At 36.8% G+C, this 20,222-nt stretch overlaps 1 protein-coding gene across 1 annotated transcript in view; it reads right to left on the reverse strand.

Moving 5' to 3' along the window:
- Nucleotides 1–20,222, reverse strand: part of Dpyd (dihydropyrimidine dehydrogenase) — an 800,444-nt gene that overhangs the window by 291,643 nt on the left and 488,579 nt on the right. The window contains exon 16 of the mRNA XM_090333954.1: nucleotides 14,937–15,020. Within this exon, the coding sequence (XP_090190080.1) occupies nucleotides 14,937–15,020 (84 nt within the window). The remainder of the gene's footprint in view (nucleotides 1–14,936; nucleotides 15,021–20,222) is intronic.

Below are 20,222 nucleotides of genomic sequence, written 5' to 3' on the forward strand. Positions count from 1 at the left end.
TGGTTAATATGACTTAGCTATCTACGACTCTTTCCTTTTGTTTCATGCTTTGAATAATTCAATTATAAGCCCGACAAAGCAAAAACAAGGGATTAAATATTGTCAAATTGTAATTCAAAATAAAGACATAAGCTCTTTGGGAACATTTTTTACAAATTTGACAAAAACCTTTCCAAGTATCTAAGATTGTTGAATTCCACAAAATAAAACAGCTAACTACTTAGCCAAGTTATCTGCCTTCCTGATTTATACCCAGTTCCTGCATGTGAAGAAAATAAAAATTCATAAAACAGAATGAAATTCATGCAAAATAGAACTCTTTAGAAGGAGTGCAGGATGTCTCAAGTTTGAGGTCAACCTGGGCAATTTAGCAAGTTCCCATTTTAAAGCGCAAAAAAAAAAAAGGAAAATAAAGATGGGGCCTGGCTTTTGGGAATGTAGCTCAAGGGTGGAGTGCTTGCCTGCAGATCCTGGACCTATCCCCAGTACAATCAGCACCACAAAAATAGAAGTACTTAATTTTAGTAAGGAGATCATATTTGTCAGATGACACAATCTTAGGTGGTGCAGCAAGGACACTATCGATCAATGATGGGGGAATTAACCCTGTACTCCAATGTGGATGTAATCTGTGACAGTTGTCTAAAGTCTCAGCAGAACTCATAAGGAAAATACAATTAAGAAACCCATAATTGGATCAGCAATAAAAGCAAGTAATGTGATCTGGTGTCATTTCCTGGTGGAGCCATGATGTACTGCAAGCCTCTGATGTAGAATATCTAGAGCTAGTCACTCCCTGGATGCAAAACTGGGTCATGTGACTCAACTACCTGCACTTCAGTTCCTTGGCAAAATGGTAATCCCTACCTCAGAGGGATGTTCTGAAGATTAAATAATATAAGACACTTCTTGGCATCTAATAAAATCTCAAAACAATGAAAGAAACTTGTATTTAGTCTTGCGTTTTTAAGAACACTACAAATTCTTATTAAAAACATAATAATGATCCTCTGCAACAGAAACAGAATCATAAAAGCCATGAGTTAATTCAAATCAGAAAAAAATGCCAGGGCATTTGAGTAAATAAACGCTCGGTCATGAGAAAAAGATTTAAAGTTAGTGAGAGAAGTCAGTCCTAGATGGAAACCATGAATTCTTTTTTTTTTTTTTTCTTTTTTGCCAGTCCTGGGCTTGAGCTCAGGGCCTGAGCACTGTCCTTGGACTTTCTCAAGGCTAGAGCTCTACCACTTGAGCCTCAGCACCACTTCCGGCTTTTTTTCTATGTATGTGGTACCGAGGAATCGAACCCGGGTCTTCGTGCATGCTAGGCAAGCACTTTAACCACTAGGCCAAACTCCCAGCCCCAACCATGAATTCTTATAGGCTTGGAAGTTGTAATATAGGAATGAAAGGGTAGGCAGCAACAAGGAATGACACAAAACCATGAGGAAACTGTAACCTCTTTTTAACAAAGTAAACTTTAGTCCCAAATGGAGCATTAAATAGGAAGAATGACATGAATGTAAAATCATAGTAATTAGAAAGGTGGTTCAAGTTTTACAGTGCCAGCTTTGAATGAAAAAGTCAAGCAAGTATGTTAGGCCAATTCAAGCCCAAGGACTGACCAACAGATGAAGAAGAGGCAGAGGAGTAGGAGGAAGGAGGTGGAGTATGGAGGAAAAAGAGGAAGGAGGAGGAAGAGAAAGAAGGAGATGAAGAAGGAAGAGAAGAGGGGGAAGAGGAAGATGAAAAGGAGGAAGAAGAGGAGAAGAAGAGAACCATATATTTAATATAAAATGTTTTTTTAAACTTTTTCCAACCTCAACTTTGGCACTGAAAATAACCATTTTTTAAGTAATGAATTTTTCCTCTTTCTATTTACGTATCACACTGAAATATAGGTGGCTCATAATATTTTATATTTACTTATCCACTTTTAGGACTCAATAACTTTGGTAGGCATCTAGATTGTTTGACAAATACAAAGTAATATAAAAGTTTAGATTGCATGGATCAGAAAAATGAATGAACTTGTAAGTAAATAGGTTGTAACTAGAGAGTTGTTTGTAAAGATAGAAAACTTTGTATAAAAATGGGCACTAGTTAAGGGACAGCCAGAACTGACTCTCTATTACTAGAGGAAAACAAAAACATTATAGCACAATCACTCAGGATTTCCTTGTATATAGACTTTAAGTTAGGTCCTGATATACAACTCTTTATGCTATAGATTCAATCCAGTTCATTAAAAACCCCAGGAAATTGAAAAGAGACTGCTACTGTGCACTTCATGAATTAATAAATAGGGCTGTACCTATGGCTCATGATTTACAAGCACAGGGCTCTGAGTTCAATCCATACTTCTCCCCCCAAAAAGTAACTATAACAGCCAACCAGCCTCAGTGGCTCATACCTGTAATCCTATATGCCAAGGAGGCGGAGACCATAAGGGTTAGAGTTCAAAGTCAGCCTAAGAAGAAAAGCCCATGAACCCCCATTACTAAATAAACACCACAAATCAGGCTGAGGACATGGCTGAAGGGTCACAGCATTCTTCTAAGTAAGTATATCAAGCAAGCTTGGGGCCCTGAGTTCAAGCTCAACACCTTAAAACAAACAGATTAGAATTAATGTACAATGTCAAAAAAACCATGAGAAATACAAGCAGTTCCTCACCATTGAAAATCATTTAGCAATGGGGTTGAATGAAATGCCAACACTCCATAAAGTTCTGGCTCTTAGGACATTACCCAAATTCATGGTACATATTTCCCCATGATATCCTTTAAAGCTGCAAATGTCCTAGTTAACCCATTCACTTTCTCACTTTCAACCTATCATTCCACAGTTTTGCTTGTCTGTTCCTCCCTCTTCATTTCTCCTCTTAGAAAGAAATAGTTAAATATGAGAAGCATGAAATACCTGATAGATAAGCATGAGCATTTAACTGTATCAGAAAGCTGACAGGACAACTGACTTATTCCGGCGGGTTCCCTACAATGAGCTAGATTACACCTTAGAGGCTTTCCTCTGAAAGGCCAATTAGCAGAACTAAAATAGGAAAAATTGTTCCCATGGAAGTTGCACAATGATATTACAGGAACCAATGTTTGCTTAAAAAACAAAACAAACCTAATATAGGAGGAAGATGAGGTTCAGAATTCAAAGAGGGGAGAAGAAAAGAAACCATGCAATAAAGGAATGTTAAAACATAAATTCAGAGACATGAGGGACAAAAGGAAGATCAAAAGCACAAAGGTAAAAATAACAGTGTAGAAGACATTGTGGTGCTGGAGGAACTAGTAAATTTTTTTAGTTTTGATAGCTTTTATTAAAATTGCAGTTATAGTAAAGGGGATATATATAGATATAGAGTGATCTATCTATCTATCTCTCTATATATATATAGTGTGTGTGTGTGTGTGTGTGTGTGTGTGTGTGTATGTGTGTTGTGCATCAGTACTCGTACTTGAACTCAAAACCTGGATGCTATCTCAAGACTGGTGTGCCACCACCTGAGCTATAACTCACTTCCAGCTGTTACAGTGGTTAACTGGAGGTAAATGCCTCATGGACTTTTCTGCCCAAGCTGGTTTTGAACTGTGATCCTCAGATTCTCCAGAGTAGCTAGTATTATAAGTTGTGAGCCACAGGTACCCAGGTATTAATTATGTATTAATACTTTAAGTACAAACAGATAAAAATAACAGTTAAAACAAAATAACCTAGAAATCCACTGGAAGAGGGAGATCACAGAATTCAGGATGATTAAAACGACACACAAATTTATAAAAAGAGAAAATTAAACAGAAAGATGAAAAAGATAACAAATTTACAAATGTACATATGCACACACACATAAATAAGCAAATACTGTGAAAAGAAGAGTTGAATTTTGTATATTCATGTGGCTCACTACTCTATGATAAATATACTTGTCAGTTTACTTAAATTCATCTACTGAGAGTCTCACAAAAATCTACAATCACAAGGGAACTGAGTTTACTGGTTTTTCTGTTGATGCGTCAACTGCAATGTAAAAATGGCATTGAAGAACTTGGCACATTCTTGAGTGTTTACTGTCAAGAGGTTCAACACTTTCGAAGATGATGCATTGAATCAGTAGTAAAACCAAAAATTTAATGAAATAAACACCGTCATTTGCTCTAAATAAAAAGTAGGAGCTCCAGGGTCAGAGACCATAAGAAGAAAATGCAGAGGAGGATAAAGGAGCAAAATGATGGGTCCATGGCAAAAATAAAGAAATGGAGCTTGACAGACAGGACCAATTAAAAGATTTAAAAAGACAGAAGAAAGCCAGTCTCCTGACACCTGACTGATGTCTGCCTTTCCATAGATGCTCAATTAATCATTTGTGAGTTATAGTATTCAGTGGATGCTCCACTTACTAGACCTGTTTTCTCTTCTATAGTCATGGGTACAAAAACAAAGGAAGAATGAAGAAAAAGTTGAATTTGCAAAGCATGGTGTCAAAACACGGCCACTTGGGAATAGACAGTACAGAATGATCTGAAATTAGTATGACCAACTTCCAGAGTCTGGGTGGTGAAAGGCTGTATAGAGAAAAAAATACGTCTGAGCTGTTCTCAAGAATTGATTGTCCAGGTTGCTTTGATTGCTTTTCATTGCCAGCAGAACTCTACAATCCCTGGGACATGTGCTTGGAGTTCCTGGAAGCGAAATGAATGGTGCATACAGTAAAGGGCGCCTATTCCCAAGGGGAAAATAAATGACAAGTATGCCATGCCATGTAAAAGAATGCAGACAAAAAGAGAAGTTGTTTTTTTTTCCTGTATTCTGTGAAACAATAAAGCAAGAAGAGAAAGAGAAGGGAGGCCAAGGCCTGCAAGACAGAAAAGCAGAACACACAAGATCAAGAAAGGAGTTGGGGGGGGCGGGGAGCAGAGGAAAAGCCCTGGAAGGTAACACAAAAAGGACAAAATCAGCAGCAGAAAAGAACTGTCACACACAACCCTCAAAACAATAGATGGGGGGTGCATAAAAGGAACCAGATGACAGAAAAAGAGCAGCATGCAATCTCGTAAGGAAAAGAAACAAAAAAAAATGTCAAATAATAGAGGCAGTAACACCCAGGCGGCTCCTCCTGAGCTGAGTCACAGGCTCACTGAGAAGCACATAATTTATTATGGTCACTTGCTGCCAGGCTGCCATAAAGGGCAACAGCTATAGGAATACACTCCCCACAGCCTGGATGGCTTTAGGATCCACCCTTTGTACAGCAGAAGGCTGGGGACTGCCTTACAGGGCTGGATGGCACTCAGCTTCCCACCATTTGAAGGAAGGGTGAATTCTCTCTCAGGAAGGATCCCAGGGCTTCTTATTGCCCCTCTGCAAGCTTTTCCTAAACAATTACTATTGCCCAGTTTTGTTTCCTAAAGCCTCTGTCATGGGAGGCTCGAAGTCAAAGGTGAATAATAAATAATGTCCTTCCAAGTAGACACGAGCTCAGGAATGGACATCAATAACTGGACAACTGAATTCTCTTTTAATTGTGTCTAGACATTTGTCTTTCATTGTTAGAGGTTTTCTTTAGAAAAGAGTTCCCATGTGGAGCATATTAAAATCATATAAAGGCCAATCAAAAAAATTATCTGTCTGTCTATATCATTTTGCCAGAAAGTGCTCTTTGCAGGCAAGAATGCTTTTATAGGGGAAGTTTTACTTTGTTCATGTTTAAATTTTACTTTTATTCTCTAGTGCTGGGAATCATACCTAGGGCTTCACATTTGCAAGATGAGTACCCTACCAGAAAGCCATGCTCTGAGTCCAAGTAGGAGGGATTTCTTGGCCTCCACCAGACCAGTAGCACTGTCACCATACTGAGATATGCACCACGGATCTGCTTAGATGGTGAGGCCAGGCACAACTTCTGTAACCTTCTTTTCTGAGAAGCTCAGGAAAACATGGTCATGAGTCAAAGAGCCAGGCTTGGGATCTGACATGCCACTCACTTGCCCATACTTAGCCTCCATTCTCCTATCTGTAAAATGGGGCTGTATCTGTAAATCATTCAGACTTGTGGAAGTATCAGGCAACTTAGCCCTTGCTTGGGTCAGAGGCTGGTCAGCTCTCTGAATGTAACAGGTGGAAACTACTTCCTGTGTTCTCAAAGCAGATGGAGGCCATGAAAGGCATGTGTGGACAAAGCTGGTCTTCTACTTGAGAGTGGGCTGAAATCATCTGAGAATGACATTCCCAGGGTACAATTTTCTTGCTACAGGATAATAAGTTTTAACGAAGGAGCCACAGTCTCCCATTTTGATGTCTTGCAGTCTCCAAACTCTCCAAAAGACTGCTTCTTAACAAAAGTGATTATTAAGTCCCAATAAGAAAAAAAAAACTAAGAAGGAGTTATGCTTCTATCTAATGGACAGAGACTTACTAGTAATATGTACTCTTAAGTGTATGTAGTTTGGGACAGACATAGGTAAGATGGATTTGAGAAGCATGCTAGAGAAATCATATATAGGAAACACCAAATAGTTGAGGTAAAAAGGTAAGGGTGAAAAAAATCAAACAATGAAGTACTGACTCTGGTCCTAAAGGAAAAAAATATAATTTGAAATGCACAGTTTCCTGTTTATAACAGATGGCACTTTCTTTGTGAAGTCATAATCATATAACACAGCCCTCTTCTAGGACCCTTGCTGATGGTGTTAAAGAGCTTTATCTGGAAGGATTAATTCATTCATTCACTCACTCATTCATTCAGACATTCCTTCCTTAGCCTGTCCAAAACTTGTTTGAAAAAATCCAAGTGCCAGAATTGCACTGGCCTATAGAGAGATTTAACAGGAAGTAAGTTATGTGGCCTCTGTTTTTGAGCTTGTTTGTTGTTGGTCATGGATCTTCAACTCAGGGCCTGGGCACTGCTTTTGAGCTTATTTTGCTCAAGACTAGTACTCTACCACTTTGAGGCACAGCTACACTTCTGGTTTTTATGTGAGTAATTGATATCAGTCTCAAGAACTTTCTCCCGGTGCTGACATTAAACCATGGTCCTCAGATCTCAGTCTCCTGAGTAGTTAGAATTAGATGCTTAGGTCACCATCTCTTAGCTCTGTTTTGTGTGTTTGTTTGTTTTTTTAACATGGAGAATGTTCTTTTTTCCAATTGGGAAGTAATTGTGATTTCATCAGTAGAAATGCTCAGCATAATGCCAAGAACACAACCAGAGCTGAACAAATGCATACAATTTCTATAAAAGCCTTTTATTTGTAAAAGTTTATTACCTTGGTTTACTTGCATCGTGATAACCATATTTTCATTGCTGTTATCTCAAAAGTACTATCTATTTCATTTAGTCTTCTATATACTATTTCTATAAAAATAATGAGTATATAAGACTTATAAATTTGTGTTTGGATATGTACTAGTACTGGGTATTGAACTCAGAGCCTGGGTACTTTCCTTTGGCTTCTTCACTCAAGAACAGTGCTCACTTGCACTATTACACCATTTCTGGCTTTTTGGAAGTTAATTGGAAATAAGAATCTCATGGATTTTCCTACCTGGGTTAGATTTAACCCACAATCCTCAGATCTCAGCCTCCTAACTAGCTAGGATTACAGGCATGAGTCACTGAAACTAGGCTGGTTTTGTTTTGTTTTGTTAAGATTTTTGGTTTTCCTTCCAATTTCTAGATTATAACAAATAGTAAGCACAAAATTCAATACCTTCCCTGAAACAGATTGTCAAGAAACAATCCCTATTTATTACTATATATAAGGTTCTTAGTGCCATATGAATGACCACAAAGAACAATAATATTTTCTGAACTGTTATTTTTACATGGTGTTGCTTCCTAGACTAAAAATATATTCTTTCTAATGAGTAAAGCATGGTATATCACCAACAACCACTAATAACTACAACTGAAAAACTCATAAGGATCCAGTTTTAGGCAAACATATTAGCAATCACATAAATACTTCTTATAGATAACATACAGTTGTCCACTTGTGTGAACCACCTCCTCTATGCAAATGGCTGAGATTTAAAATCATGTAAAGACTGGAGTAACACAATACAGCACCAATCACCTATTTCTTTTTTGAATCCAGATACTTTTACTTATAAACATTGAAGGTGATGATTTATCTTAAAGCACTTCAAAAATTGCAATGCCTCGAAGAAAATAAGAGAGAAAATAATCCATGCATTTGTCTTGTTTCTTCACCAGACTATTATTTCAATGTGCACTGATGTCCAGATTTATAAATGGATCTTATTAAAGGACAAAACCAATGAGGTCTGATTGGCCCCTGCCACATTTACCTACCAGATCCTAAGATTCAAAGTACAACCCAAGCCTAAACCTGCACATACCCTTGTTGGTCAGAACAGAATCAGACACTTTGTGACTTCACCACAAGCATGACTCCAAGAGGCTAAAGACGAAAGTGATGAGAAGAATCAAATATCAGAAGGTGAAGAGGTTCCATTTGATAACTAACCATTATCCACAAAGTAAATAGAACTCAGCAACACTCTTCCAAAGGAAGCCAGATTGTGTTTCACTACCAGTGGAGCTCTTACTTTCCTATCTCTAACCTCTTAAACTTCTCATATCCCAAGTTATTGAGTTTCTGCTCTCTGAGAAATACAGGAAATAGGAAATAGAGTGAAATTCCAGTTTGGGCTTTAAAAGAGTATTTTTTTGATTGTCCTCTCTATGGACATTTAATAGGGAGCTGATCCAAACTGTGTTTTGGCCATCACTCCCTGGACAATGTACTATGTATGAGACAGAGAGTCTGTTAACCCAGCTGTTGGAAGAAGGCTATATTTCCCAGGAGAAATCCTAGCACATCTGGGCCAATGTAGTCTTCACACTTTATTTTGGATTCTGTTCTTCATATCAGACATCTGCTCACTGGCAAGGGTAAGAGAAATAATCTGTGGTTAATGTCCTAGGGGGAAAACAACGTTGGCATGATAAATCAGAAACAAAGCTTTTCTTTCTCTTGTTGTTGTTTTTATTTTTAACTTAATAAGCATAGAGTTTGTGCACTTCAAGTTCAAGCAGAGAAAACAGATCCAGAAGGAAATAGCAAAGTAGAATGGCTTTGGGTTATCTTACCCGAGGGTAATTATCATTCAAGATCTTAAACATTTTAAGATTTTCTACTTTTAAATCTTTTCATTCTTGCCTGGCTAAGTCATCATGAAAACAGTATAATATATGCCTTCTTGATGACAACATAGATTAAGAGACTGGCTGAAAATTTCAGTGTCTGGAAATTCTCTGCAGAGGACATATAAGAAGAGGGAGAGCTGATGAGGTACCAGAAACACTCCATCTTTATTCAGGTCCTTGTTCCACCTGTGAGCGATCTTCCCTCTCACTATGCTACTTTTTGGGGACGTTCCATCCAGAGAAATCTTTATTAGAATAGTTGCAGTTATCACCTACAATGATGATATTCAAGTCACTGAACTACGAGAAGCCTACAAGAATCAAAGGGACAAACAGTTTTTATAGCCTCTTGAGAGTATTCGGTAAAGAAACTCACATTCATAGACAGGATTTAAATTCTCAGTCACGACAGATTCAAATGAGAGTATGCCTCTGTGTTCCATCTTTGCAACTCTTCCACTTACACGCTTCTTTCTTAAGGAAATTTTGGTTGATTGATGCAATTGGTGAATGAGGGTGCCCTCTGAAGTGATTTCTAGTTGGATGATTTCAGTCAAAAGTGTATAAATTCCAGGCAGAAAGAATATTATAAAAGACTTTGATTCTATTTGTCTTTTAGATTCTATTTGTCTTTTTTGGGGGGTTGGAGTGAGGACAGGAGTGTCTTATTTGGAGATGGAGTCTTGGTGCTACAGTGCTCACAATGGATTTAGATTTCTGATCCTCTGACTTCAGCCTTCTAAGTGGCTGGAATTATAGATGGATGCCATGCCACCATAAACAGATACAATAATGTCTTCTCCTCATCCTCTTTCTTCTTCTTCTTCTTCTTCTTCTTCTTCTTCTTCTTCTTCTTCTTCTTCTTCTTCTTCTTCTTCTTGTTCTTCTTCTTCTTCTTCTTCTTCTTCTTCTTCTTCTTCTTCTTCTTCTTCTTCTTCTTCTTTTTCTTCTTCATCTTCTCTTCTTCCTCCTCCTTGTTCTTATTTTGGGAGTGCTCATTATCAGATCTAGGACTGCATACATGCAAAGCAAGCATTTTTCATTTGAAGTATATTCAACCTTCATTATTCATATAAAGTAAGATATGCAAAAAAGCTCGCAGCATGGCTGGCAAGTAATAATTGGAAATCACTTAAATATTGCAGTCAACTTTTGATCTGTGCGGTTTGTGTGTGTGTGTGTGTGTGTGTGTGTGTGTGTGTGTGTGTGTGTGGTGCACATGTACCAGTATTGAAGTTTGAACTGGCTTGGCTTTTTTTTTTATGCTGAAGGCTCATGCCTTATCACTTGAGTCAGACCTTAACTCCCCACTTTTTGCTGGTTAATTTGAGATAAAAGTCTCCTGGACTCATCTCTCTGGCCTCTCTGGCCTGGACTGGTTAATCTGTGCTGTTTTCTGTGGTTTCAGTTACCCAAGCTAGCCACAATCTCAAAGAAGAAAGCGAATCATAGGCTTTAAATAATTGTTATATATGGTTATAATTGTATGATTTTATTAGTAGATATTGTTGTTGATCTCTTCCTGTGCCTAGTTTATCAATGAAATTTTATCATTAGTTTGTGTATCTCCAGGCCATGGTACTAGCCGTGGGTTTTCGGCATCCCTGGGGGATCTTATGGAGACTACCATAAACCAGAGGAGTTATACAGACTAGAAAATTTGGAAATGTTTTTTAAAATAACAACCCAAGATGAATTATTAATTTCTTTAGAGTAGATTAGAAATGACGTTTTAGCCTGCTCTCTCTAATGTTTACATTCATAGAATATTAAAGTTAGAAGATTTAGAAATCAACTCATTCGAATCCTATATTTAGACACAGACAGAAGCTTCCAAAGAGGAAATGATTGTTCAAGGTGATATGTATAGTTAATAGAGAGAAGGGGGAAAAAGAGCTATTGGCAGGGACAAAAACATGAGAAGGGTTATCAATGTTCGAGAAGTAATGCACCCACTAAATGAATGTAATTGTAACCTCTATCTATTACCCTGACAATAAAATACAGTAAAAAAGAGCAATTTCCATTAAATATAACATTGCAAAGTATTTATTTAAATTTTATTGTGTGAGAGCAATGACTCAATATTTGAGTACTAAATGTTATGGACATGATCTTGGATATAAAAACATAACTATATAGACATAAAAATCTATGATGAGCTATCTACTCTATATACATAATGTTTTATTACATAGATTAATATGTATCCATGACATACAAACAAACCCTCATCTTAATCTTAATTTTGTTCTAAAGCCTAGTGCCAGTGATTGTATATACAGATTCCCTTCTTGAATACTTTTTGTTAAAAAATCACATTTGAATTATGATGTAAAAATCAATGTTGACAATTTTTTAATAAAAAATGTTATTGTGTGTGCTAGTACTGGTTTTGAACTCAGGGCCCACTCTCTCATTTTGGCTTATTGCTCAAGTCTAGTGCTATAACGCTTGAGTCACAGCTCCATTTCCTTTGTAAGGGTTTATAAGCATGTTCATTTTACATGAAAGACACAAGTCAAATTATCAGGGTCACCTTGAGATTTTCCTTTTCTCCAAGTCTTATAAGTAAATATAGTGTCTGCAGTTAGATATTGAGTTTTTTTCCTGTTCAAACTGGAAGATTTTTGTTCACTTATTTTATATATAATTAATTATATAGAAATTATGCTTGTTATAGACAGGCAGAATCTCCTAGGTGCACAAACTATCATGGATGAACTTATTAAATATTTGTGAGAAAAACCCGAGATAGAAAAGCACAAATGTTAAAATATGAAAATGCAGTGTACCAGAAAAATGTCTGTTAAATAAATATTTTTTTCTTTCTTTATTTGTTGAGTGAGGTTAGTACTAGGTTTTGACAGAAGAGCATTTGGGTTGCTGCAGTTCCTTGCTAAATGCTGGTGCTCTACCTCTTGAGCCAGTCCTTTTGCCAGCATTTTGCTGAGTATTTTGAAAATGAACTCTAGAGGACTTTTCTGCCTGAGCTGGCCCCAGACTGTAATACTTCAGATCTCAGCTTCCTGAGAAAGTATAATTCTTAGTGGGAGCCAAAGGCATCTGGGTTTAAACAGGTCAACATTCTAGCCACGAAGCCCATGCCATGTCTTACTCATGCAAATATCGAGCTCTGACAATTCAAACATCTCTCTGGTTGGCACACAGGGGGAAAAAAAGGTGCAAATCCATTTGGAATTTCTCTTCTTCTCCCCAGCACTGGGTGTAGATTTCCATCAGATCTGTGTGCACATGTTCCAGACTTTGGAACTTAGGTGAAGCCAATCTGGGCTGACTGATCTAGGTTGCCCCCTCCGCAACTAGCTTTAGTTTTAATTATATAATTTATTAGAGAATATAGTTCAAGGAAGGAAAGTTTAATTTGTTTGGAAGGAGAAATTGGCTCTTGTTTTAGAGATTATAACTATTAAGTGAAATGGAAATATTCTTGTTTCCTTCTGCCAAGATATATTATTTTTAGGAATGTGCTTTCCAGGAGTTTTAGAATTCTTAATGGTATCTCTGACTGCAATTTTTCTTTTTCTTTTCTTTCTTTCTTTCTTTTTTTATATATAGCATTTGGCACTCTCTTTCAGCCACAGGCTGGGGAAAAATTTATGTGGCTAAATAACTCTCTGGAGAGGATGAACCTTTAGACATTTCACAGCTGAATGGGTTCAAATGAATAAACAATAAATAATTAACATTTTCAAGGTATTTATATTTTATCAAGGGCTAAATATTAGAATGTATGTGTCCTTAATAAATGAGACTATAGACATACATTCTCTTGAGCTATTTCTTTTTGTTTGTTTTCAGTGGTAGTGTTGTTCTTTAATGAATATAACTTAATAGTATCTGGGTTCTGAGTGTCAAAATAAGATGGAAGGGTGTGGAAGGGTGTTTTAACTCAGGTCAATTGCAGGTGTTCTCATTGCTCCTCTTTGAATGCGTCTCTTAAATTATGTGACACCTCTGAAGATACTGTTCTTTCATCCTGTGATGCAGGATGAGGGCCCACTGAGTTTTGAAGTCCATTTACCACCTCTGATGACCTCTGGGCAAGTAGATGTGAGTTGTGAGTAGAAGTTGTGAGGAAAAGCACAGAAGCAAGTGGCTTTACTTTAAAAATATTTGACTAGTGTCTTCTCTCCTGCTGCTACCCACGAGTGATTTCTTCTCGAGTCACAAATCTATTCTGAATGCTAATTAAATATTTACCAAGTCCTTTAAAAACCTCTTTGAATGCAAATTTTGAAAATAGCAATTCATGTTCATTTAAATAAGCAGATTATTTTTCTCCTCCCAAATTAAAGGCCTCTGAGTTTGAGTCGTATCAATTCGATGGCTTGAGAGAAAGGGAAAAAAAATGTTGTGTACTTACTATAAACAAGGCTCTGAACCAGAAGTGGACATGAAAGTAGTTTTCATAGTACTGGGAAACCCGTAAGAAACTACAATACCCCAATTTATTCCATTTACACTGTTATCCCTTGGGCTTTATAGTGAAACTAGATGCAAAACACTCAGCTTTTTGACATTAAGCTTTTCCATTGCTCCTTAACATACAACACTATCCCTAGGTATATTAAAGTTGAACGATTTTCTATTTATTACCATATCTTCTCACAGTTTAAAATTGTTTTAATATTTCTGTATTTGTTTTCATCAAGCAGTTGCCCCAATGAATTTCCATGCAACAGAGCAATTGTCATCCCTTTCAACATTCTCACCCACCACACCCCACCTCACTCCTTCCCTTACTTGTCTTAAGTTTTAGGTTATAGGAATTTTTGTCATTTACCAAAGGAATTGATGTAGACAATGCGTCTTGATCTGTGCCATCCTTTCAACATATTCACCCCCTTAAACTCATCGCTTCCCTTATTTTCCTGTGGTATATACAATGCATTCTTGCTTGAATCCTATTCATTTCCCCCATTCATTCTTCTAAGAGGAGAGGGATAGAAGAATCTTCTCATTTTTTATTCATTACATTTTTGAAAATATTTTAGCATGAAAGTTTCATTTATTGTATCCAAAAATAAAAATAGCATCAAAGTCTTTTGGCAACTCCCTATACACAGTTAGGGAATAATGATCATATGCTAAAAAATGTAAAGTGCAATTTGTGCTGTGCCCCATTTACTACAAAATCACTAGGAACAATGCATTTTGTACAGTATATTGCCCCAGGGAAACTGGATCAACATCAGGAATGAATAAAGAACATTGCATCTGAAATCAGCTAATTCTGCTTCAGTGCCTTTAAAAACTATTTGTTATGATATTGCTTCCTGTCAAGCACATAATGTGATATTTTCCTCAATGAAACTAAACAGTGACTATAATTCCAGCTTTCCTCATTTTCCACTTTTTAAGCACTAAATATTTAAACAATACAGACCTCGAAGCTTTAAGGCAGTCCTGTGATTTTTTTTTTTTGGTAGGTTGTGGTGCTTGAACTCTGGGTCTGGATGTTGTCCCTGAGCTCTTTAGCTCAAGGCTACTGCCCTACCCCTTGAGCCACAGTGCCACTTCTGGTTTTCTAGTGGTTACTTGGAGATAATCGTTTCACAGTCTTTAGTGCTAGACTGGCTTTGAACCTCGATCCTCAGATCTCAGCCTCCTGAGTAGCTAAGATTACAGGTGTGAGCCACTGCGTCTAGCTAAGGTTTGGATCTAAATCATCAGTTACAGGGTCTGTTATGTCATGCTGATGCACACACATACATCCTCTCCAGTTCCTTACCTGTCCACAAGCCAAGCCCATTCCTCTTTCTCCCATGCCATGTGGACACGACAAATTTAACTCCAGGGCATCTGCTCCAGAAGCCTTTAAAATATGGGAAGAGAAAAGAATGAGAAGGAAAAGCTTTATTCACAGGCCAGTATTCCCACTACTGGTAGAAAGTCACATTTGTCAAGTTCAACTACTCACATCATTTCACTGCCTTCTGCAGTACATTCTAATTCCCGCAAATTAAAAAGTGTACAACCAACATCACAATAAGAAAACATTTACTGGATGAGTGAAACTCTCTCCATATGCTTGATATTTAGTATCATCAACTCTTGGCATCTTTGTATGTATCTCAATAGCAATCTCAGACATAGATCTCAAACACAGGAGATGAGGTGACAAGTTTGGTTATTGAGTCAGTAGAGTTTTTCTCAGTCAGACATCCTCTTTATCCATTTGTAAATAACTTCTATTTTTGTAGAAATTTCTGGCTAATTTGATACAAAGACAACGGGGCACGCAAAAAAAAGACAATAGGCCAGCTAAATTAATGGCTAAAATATAAAATGTTTTTGTTAACATAAAAACCAATTTTATCATATTTAAAAGCAAACCACAATTGGACATATGAATTATTGACAGTTTTGTCTGGTTTTATTAAGTCAATAGAAAGACTTCTTATATGCATCATTAATTGCTCCATATGAAAATAAATTCTGTCAGAATGGATAAAGTAGTTGGGAATACTCATAGTCTTAAAATGCTTGGGAATTCTTCTGTTAAAAAACTGATATTAAACAAAAGTACATTAAAATTTTAATATAATAAACTGAGGATTGTTGGATAAACAACTGAAGATTTATAGTCTTTTTAAATAAGACCAACTAGAAGCTTGACTAATTTTTTATTAATATATCATGCCTATTAAGTCATGCCTATTTAAGTTTACTATTTATTTGGGCACTGGTGGCTCACATCTGTAATCTTAGCTACTTAGGAGACTGATATCCAGAGAATCATGGAAGAAAAGTCCATCTCCAAAATGAGAAACAATAAGTCAGGCTAGAGATGTGGCTCTAATAGTAGAGTACCAGCTAAGCATGTACAAAACTCGAGTTCAGAGTCTGGTAGGTACACACACACACACTGCTAATTTCTAAGTATCCCAGGTCTCTTCTTTATTGAATTGTCTAATGTTTTAGCCTCTTTTTACTTGCTTTATGAATTTTAAGAACTCATTTGTGATTTTTCTGTGTACTTTCTCTCTCATCTTCACTCATTAGTGAATGGCATTTTTTTCTATTTGCAAAACCTACTCCATCAATCAGTATGTTTTCTAAAATGGACACATTATGTTTTCTTGCTTTTGTGTTTGCTACCCAAATGAAATTTTGTATTGCTTCATGTTACTGAAAGTGACTGCAAATTATACTTTCTTCCTATTGGTTTGGTAGAGAACATAAATAAAAGCCAGTCTGCTGAACTATGAGTTTGCTACCTCCCAACAAGAAGGTTTTGGACAAGTCAATTAACTTTACTTGTCTGCAGCTGCTCAAATAAAAACTTCAGATAATATATCCTATGTCAAAATTCATGCCATTTGGGAATTATTCACATAAGATCTATATTGTAACTATACACAATACTCCATTTTTCCAGTTACTTCACATATTTTCTTTAGACTTCTTTATTACAATGTAGCAAATAATATCAAATTGATGTCATGTTGGGTGAAGTAAATTTTAGGTGACACTCATATACCTACTTACATTATGAATATTCTGTTGTAAATTTTCAATGAACTGCCACAGTAGATAATAAAGGATTATATTAATGGAGTATTACTATTAGGATATATTTCAAGCCTTCTGGTATGTTTGAACTTATTTTATCCTCAGAGTAACTCTGAAAGGAGTGTCTATCATTGTTTCCATTTTATATTTGATAATCCAAAGCATAAAAAGTTCAAGTGATTAACTCAGCCTTCAACAGATTACAATAGCATCCAGGAATATGATCCCAAACATTTTGACTCTAAAGCCTATGTTCTCTTATCACGTATTAGGCACCATTCATTCCATAACTGGAGTTGCTACCTTCTGTCAGGGGGACAAAAAAAGAGTAGCTTGATGTTCTTAATGGCTTTGAAACTTGAAGTAAGTTAGTACTTGTCCAATAGACATCTAGTATGGGTTTGTGCTTATCTAATACAAAGTCTCATCAGGACTAATTATTAAAATGTGCAATATGTTATACATACCTCCGAACAACTACTAACCAGACAGACCTGGGATATCCTCTGAATCATACAGTTAGACTTTCGAAAGACTGCAGGTGAAAGACACAGCCAAGTAGTGGGGGCGTCCCTGTATCTCTCCTTGAATCTTCTTGTCACAGGATGCATACCACCTTACAAAAGCAGTTAATTCTATTTCCAAGCAACTATAGCCATTCAAAAGGCTTAATTGCTGAATGGGCATGAAATGTTAAATTATCTGAAACTGGGTATTTATTCTGACTCATGTTAGTCACAAGCCTTTTAGTTTACCTAGCCCAGAATTAACTCAGCCTCATCTAAATGACTGTAAAATAATCTCGTGAAAGAAGTGTCAAGAAACATTTGGTTTCTAATTTCTCACATTTTGTAATTACTATCCAGCTATCCACAAGAAGTAGGTGTGGATGTGTGTCATTTCTACAGCCAGAGTTCATAGCTTTGAATTCTACTTTTTTTTTTACCATATACATACTGTGTGGACATGAGTGAACTATAACTGCTTTCCCTTCATTACTTGATCTCAAAGAAGTGGAAAAGAATGGTACTAAACCATAAGGGTTGGAAGGGCTAAACATGTAAGTGACTTTCAACAATGCCTAGAATGAAGTTAGTACTATATAAATCTATGTATATCCAGGTATTTGTGTCTATGTCTCTGTGTTTATCTATCTATCCATGTTCCATCTGTTTATATTCATCTAACACAAACCTTTGACCTACACCTTATCTGCCTTGATCTGAAATGAATTAATCTATCTCCATTACAACATTAAAAAGTATGGCAATAGCTGGGTGAGGTGGCTCACATCTGTAATCCTAGCTACTCAGAAGGCTGAGATCTAAGCATGGAGGTTCAAAGGCAGCCCTGGCACTAAAGTTCCTGACACTCTTATTTCCAGTCAACTACCAGAAAACCAGAAAAGAGGTGCTGTGGATTAAGGGGTAAGGTGGTAGCCTTGAGCTGAAGAGCTCAGGGACAGCGCCCAGGCCCAGAGTTCATGTCCCACAACTGACCAAAAAGAAATTGTGGCAATAAGTGTAGGGGCTGGGAATATATTTAAGATTCATTGGCCTTAAGGTGAACTAGTCACTGAAGATAAGGAATGTGGGACACAGAGGTTTAATCTCCCCTGACAATGAACTTGGGAAGAAAGAATATTCTCAGGCAAAGGAATGGCAAGAACTTTAGGCTCTGAATATGTTTCAAAAATGAAGAAGGATTGGGGATACAGCTCACCTAACACACACAATGCCCTAAGTTGAATCCCCAGCATAGTAAGAATAGACAAAGGCATTTAAAGTATGTGAATTCTAAGGCTTGAGTAAAAAATATAGTTCAGTGTGATTTTTACCTTCAGGAAATGAAACAAATCTTTCTCAAGAATATGAGTGTGATAAAGAAAATAGCATGGTTGATGGGTGTAGGTGGCTCAGTCCTATAATCCTAGCAATTGAAGAGGTTGAGATCTGAGCAAACTGGTCCAAAGCCCAGCAGGGCTAAATCCATGAGACTATTTAACAGAAAAAGTCAGAATTGGATGTGTGGGCCAAAGTGATAGAGTGACTAAAATTGCTAAGGAAGAGCATGAAGCCCTAAATGTAAGTGCAAACACACACACACACACACACACACACACACACACACACACACACACACACGGAGAGAAAGAGAATGAGAAAGAGTAAAAATAAAGAGACCATAAAACAAAATAAGATAGCATGTGCATATTGCAGCATTCATAAACATGTATTGGAAGTAAATGTAAATGTATTTGTTTTCTTTTGCCAATTCTGGGGTTTGAACTCAGGGTCTGGGCACTGTCCTTGGACATGTTTTGCTCAAGGTCAGCACTCTGCCACTTGAGCCATAACACCATTCCAGACTGTTCTTAGTATGGGGTACTGAGGAATGGAATCCAGGGCTTTGTGCATGCTAGCCAAGCACTCTTAGCACTAGGCTACACTCCGGCCCAAGAAGTAAATATTTATTTTAAAAATTCTACCTAAGTTCATTAAAAACATTACTCATGTAATTTTATACATCTACTGAAAATAGTAAGCAACATGGTAAACTCTGACTAAACAAACAGGTAGACAGATAGATACCTTCCCTTGCATAAATTTTATTTCTTACAGATTTTTTCATTTTATTATTGATCATTTATAGTTACATTTATACTTCTGTAACATACATGTCATACCTGGGTTCATATATAGAAGTAAAAAGCTGATGGTAAATTTCTTCAGCTCTCTATTGTTCAGTTCAAAACTGATTCTACTGTACAGAAAGGGACTTTATAACATAAAATATACACTCTGTATCAAGTCACTTGTTAAATCTCAATTAATTGGCACACAGTTGGGCAGGTGTTGTGTCTGAATTCATCCATCTTATGATCATCACAAAACTCTCAAGAAATATATATGCTAGGTAGTAGAGCAACTTTAGCTGGAACACATTTTTATTTGTCTTAGATGTAGTCTCTTACATTGTAAGAAAATCTTCTAATATGTGCTTGGAAGTTGTGTTCATAAAAGCAGAACAAGATAAAGACTCTATAAAAATGTTATTGGGTACTTTCCACATGAGATGTGATAGAACTGTGCTGCTAATATTGCCTTCAGGGAGGCTAGGAAAACCTGGAGCTATTTCCTTCATGTGATACTTCAGATTTAAGATTATAGGAAAAGAGTTTTTGGTTTTTAATTGATATTATCGACAAGCTAGATCTTTCTGATAAGTACATTTCTCTCTGTAGAAAGTTATCTCATCTTCAACTCCTTCCTTCCTTCCTCCCTTCCTTCCTTCCTCCCTTTCTTCCTTCCTTCCTCCCTTCCTTCCCTTTTACCTTTTTCATCCCTCCATCTTCATGATTCTTCCCTACCTCCTTTTATTTCTTCTTTCCTATTTATTTTCCTATAGAGTACTGAGGTGAGAGCAAATAAAACTGCAATTAAAGGAAGATAGGCATGCTAGAAGTAAGTTTTCATTACATAGTGTGTTTATAATTTAATGC

This window comes from Megascapheus bottae, chromosome 6 (genome assembly GCF_031878675.1).
Source record: "Megascapheus bottae isolate mThoBot1 chromosome 6, mThoBot2.hap1, whole genome shotgun sequence".
NCBI classification, from domain to species: Eukaryota; Metazoa; Chordata; class Mammalia; order Rodentia; family Geomyidae; genus Megascapheus; species Megascapheus bottae.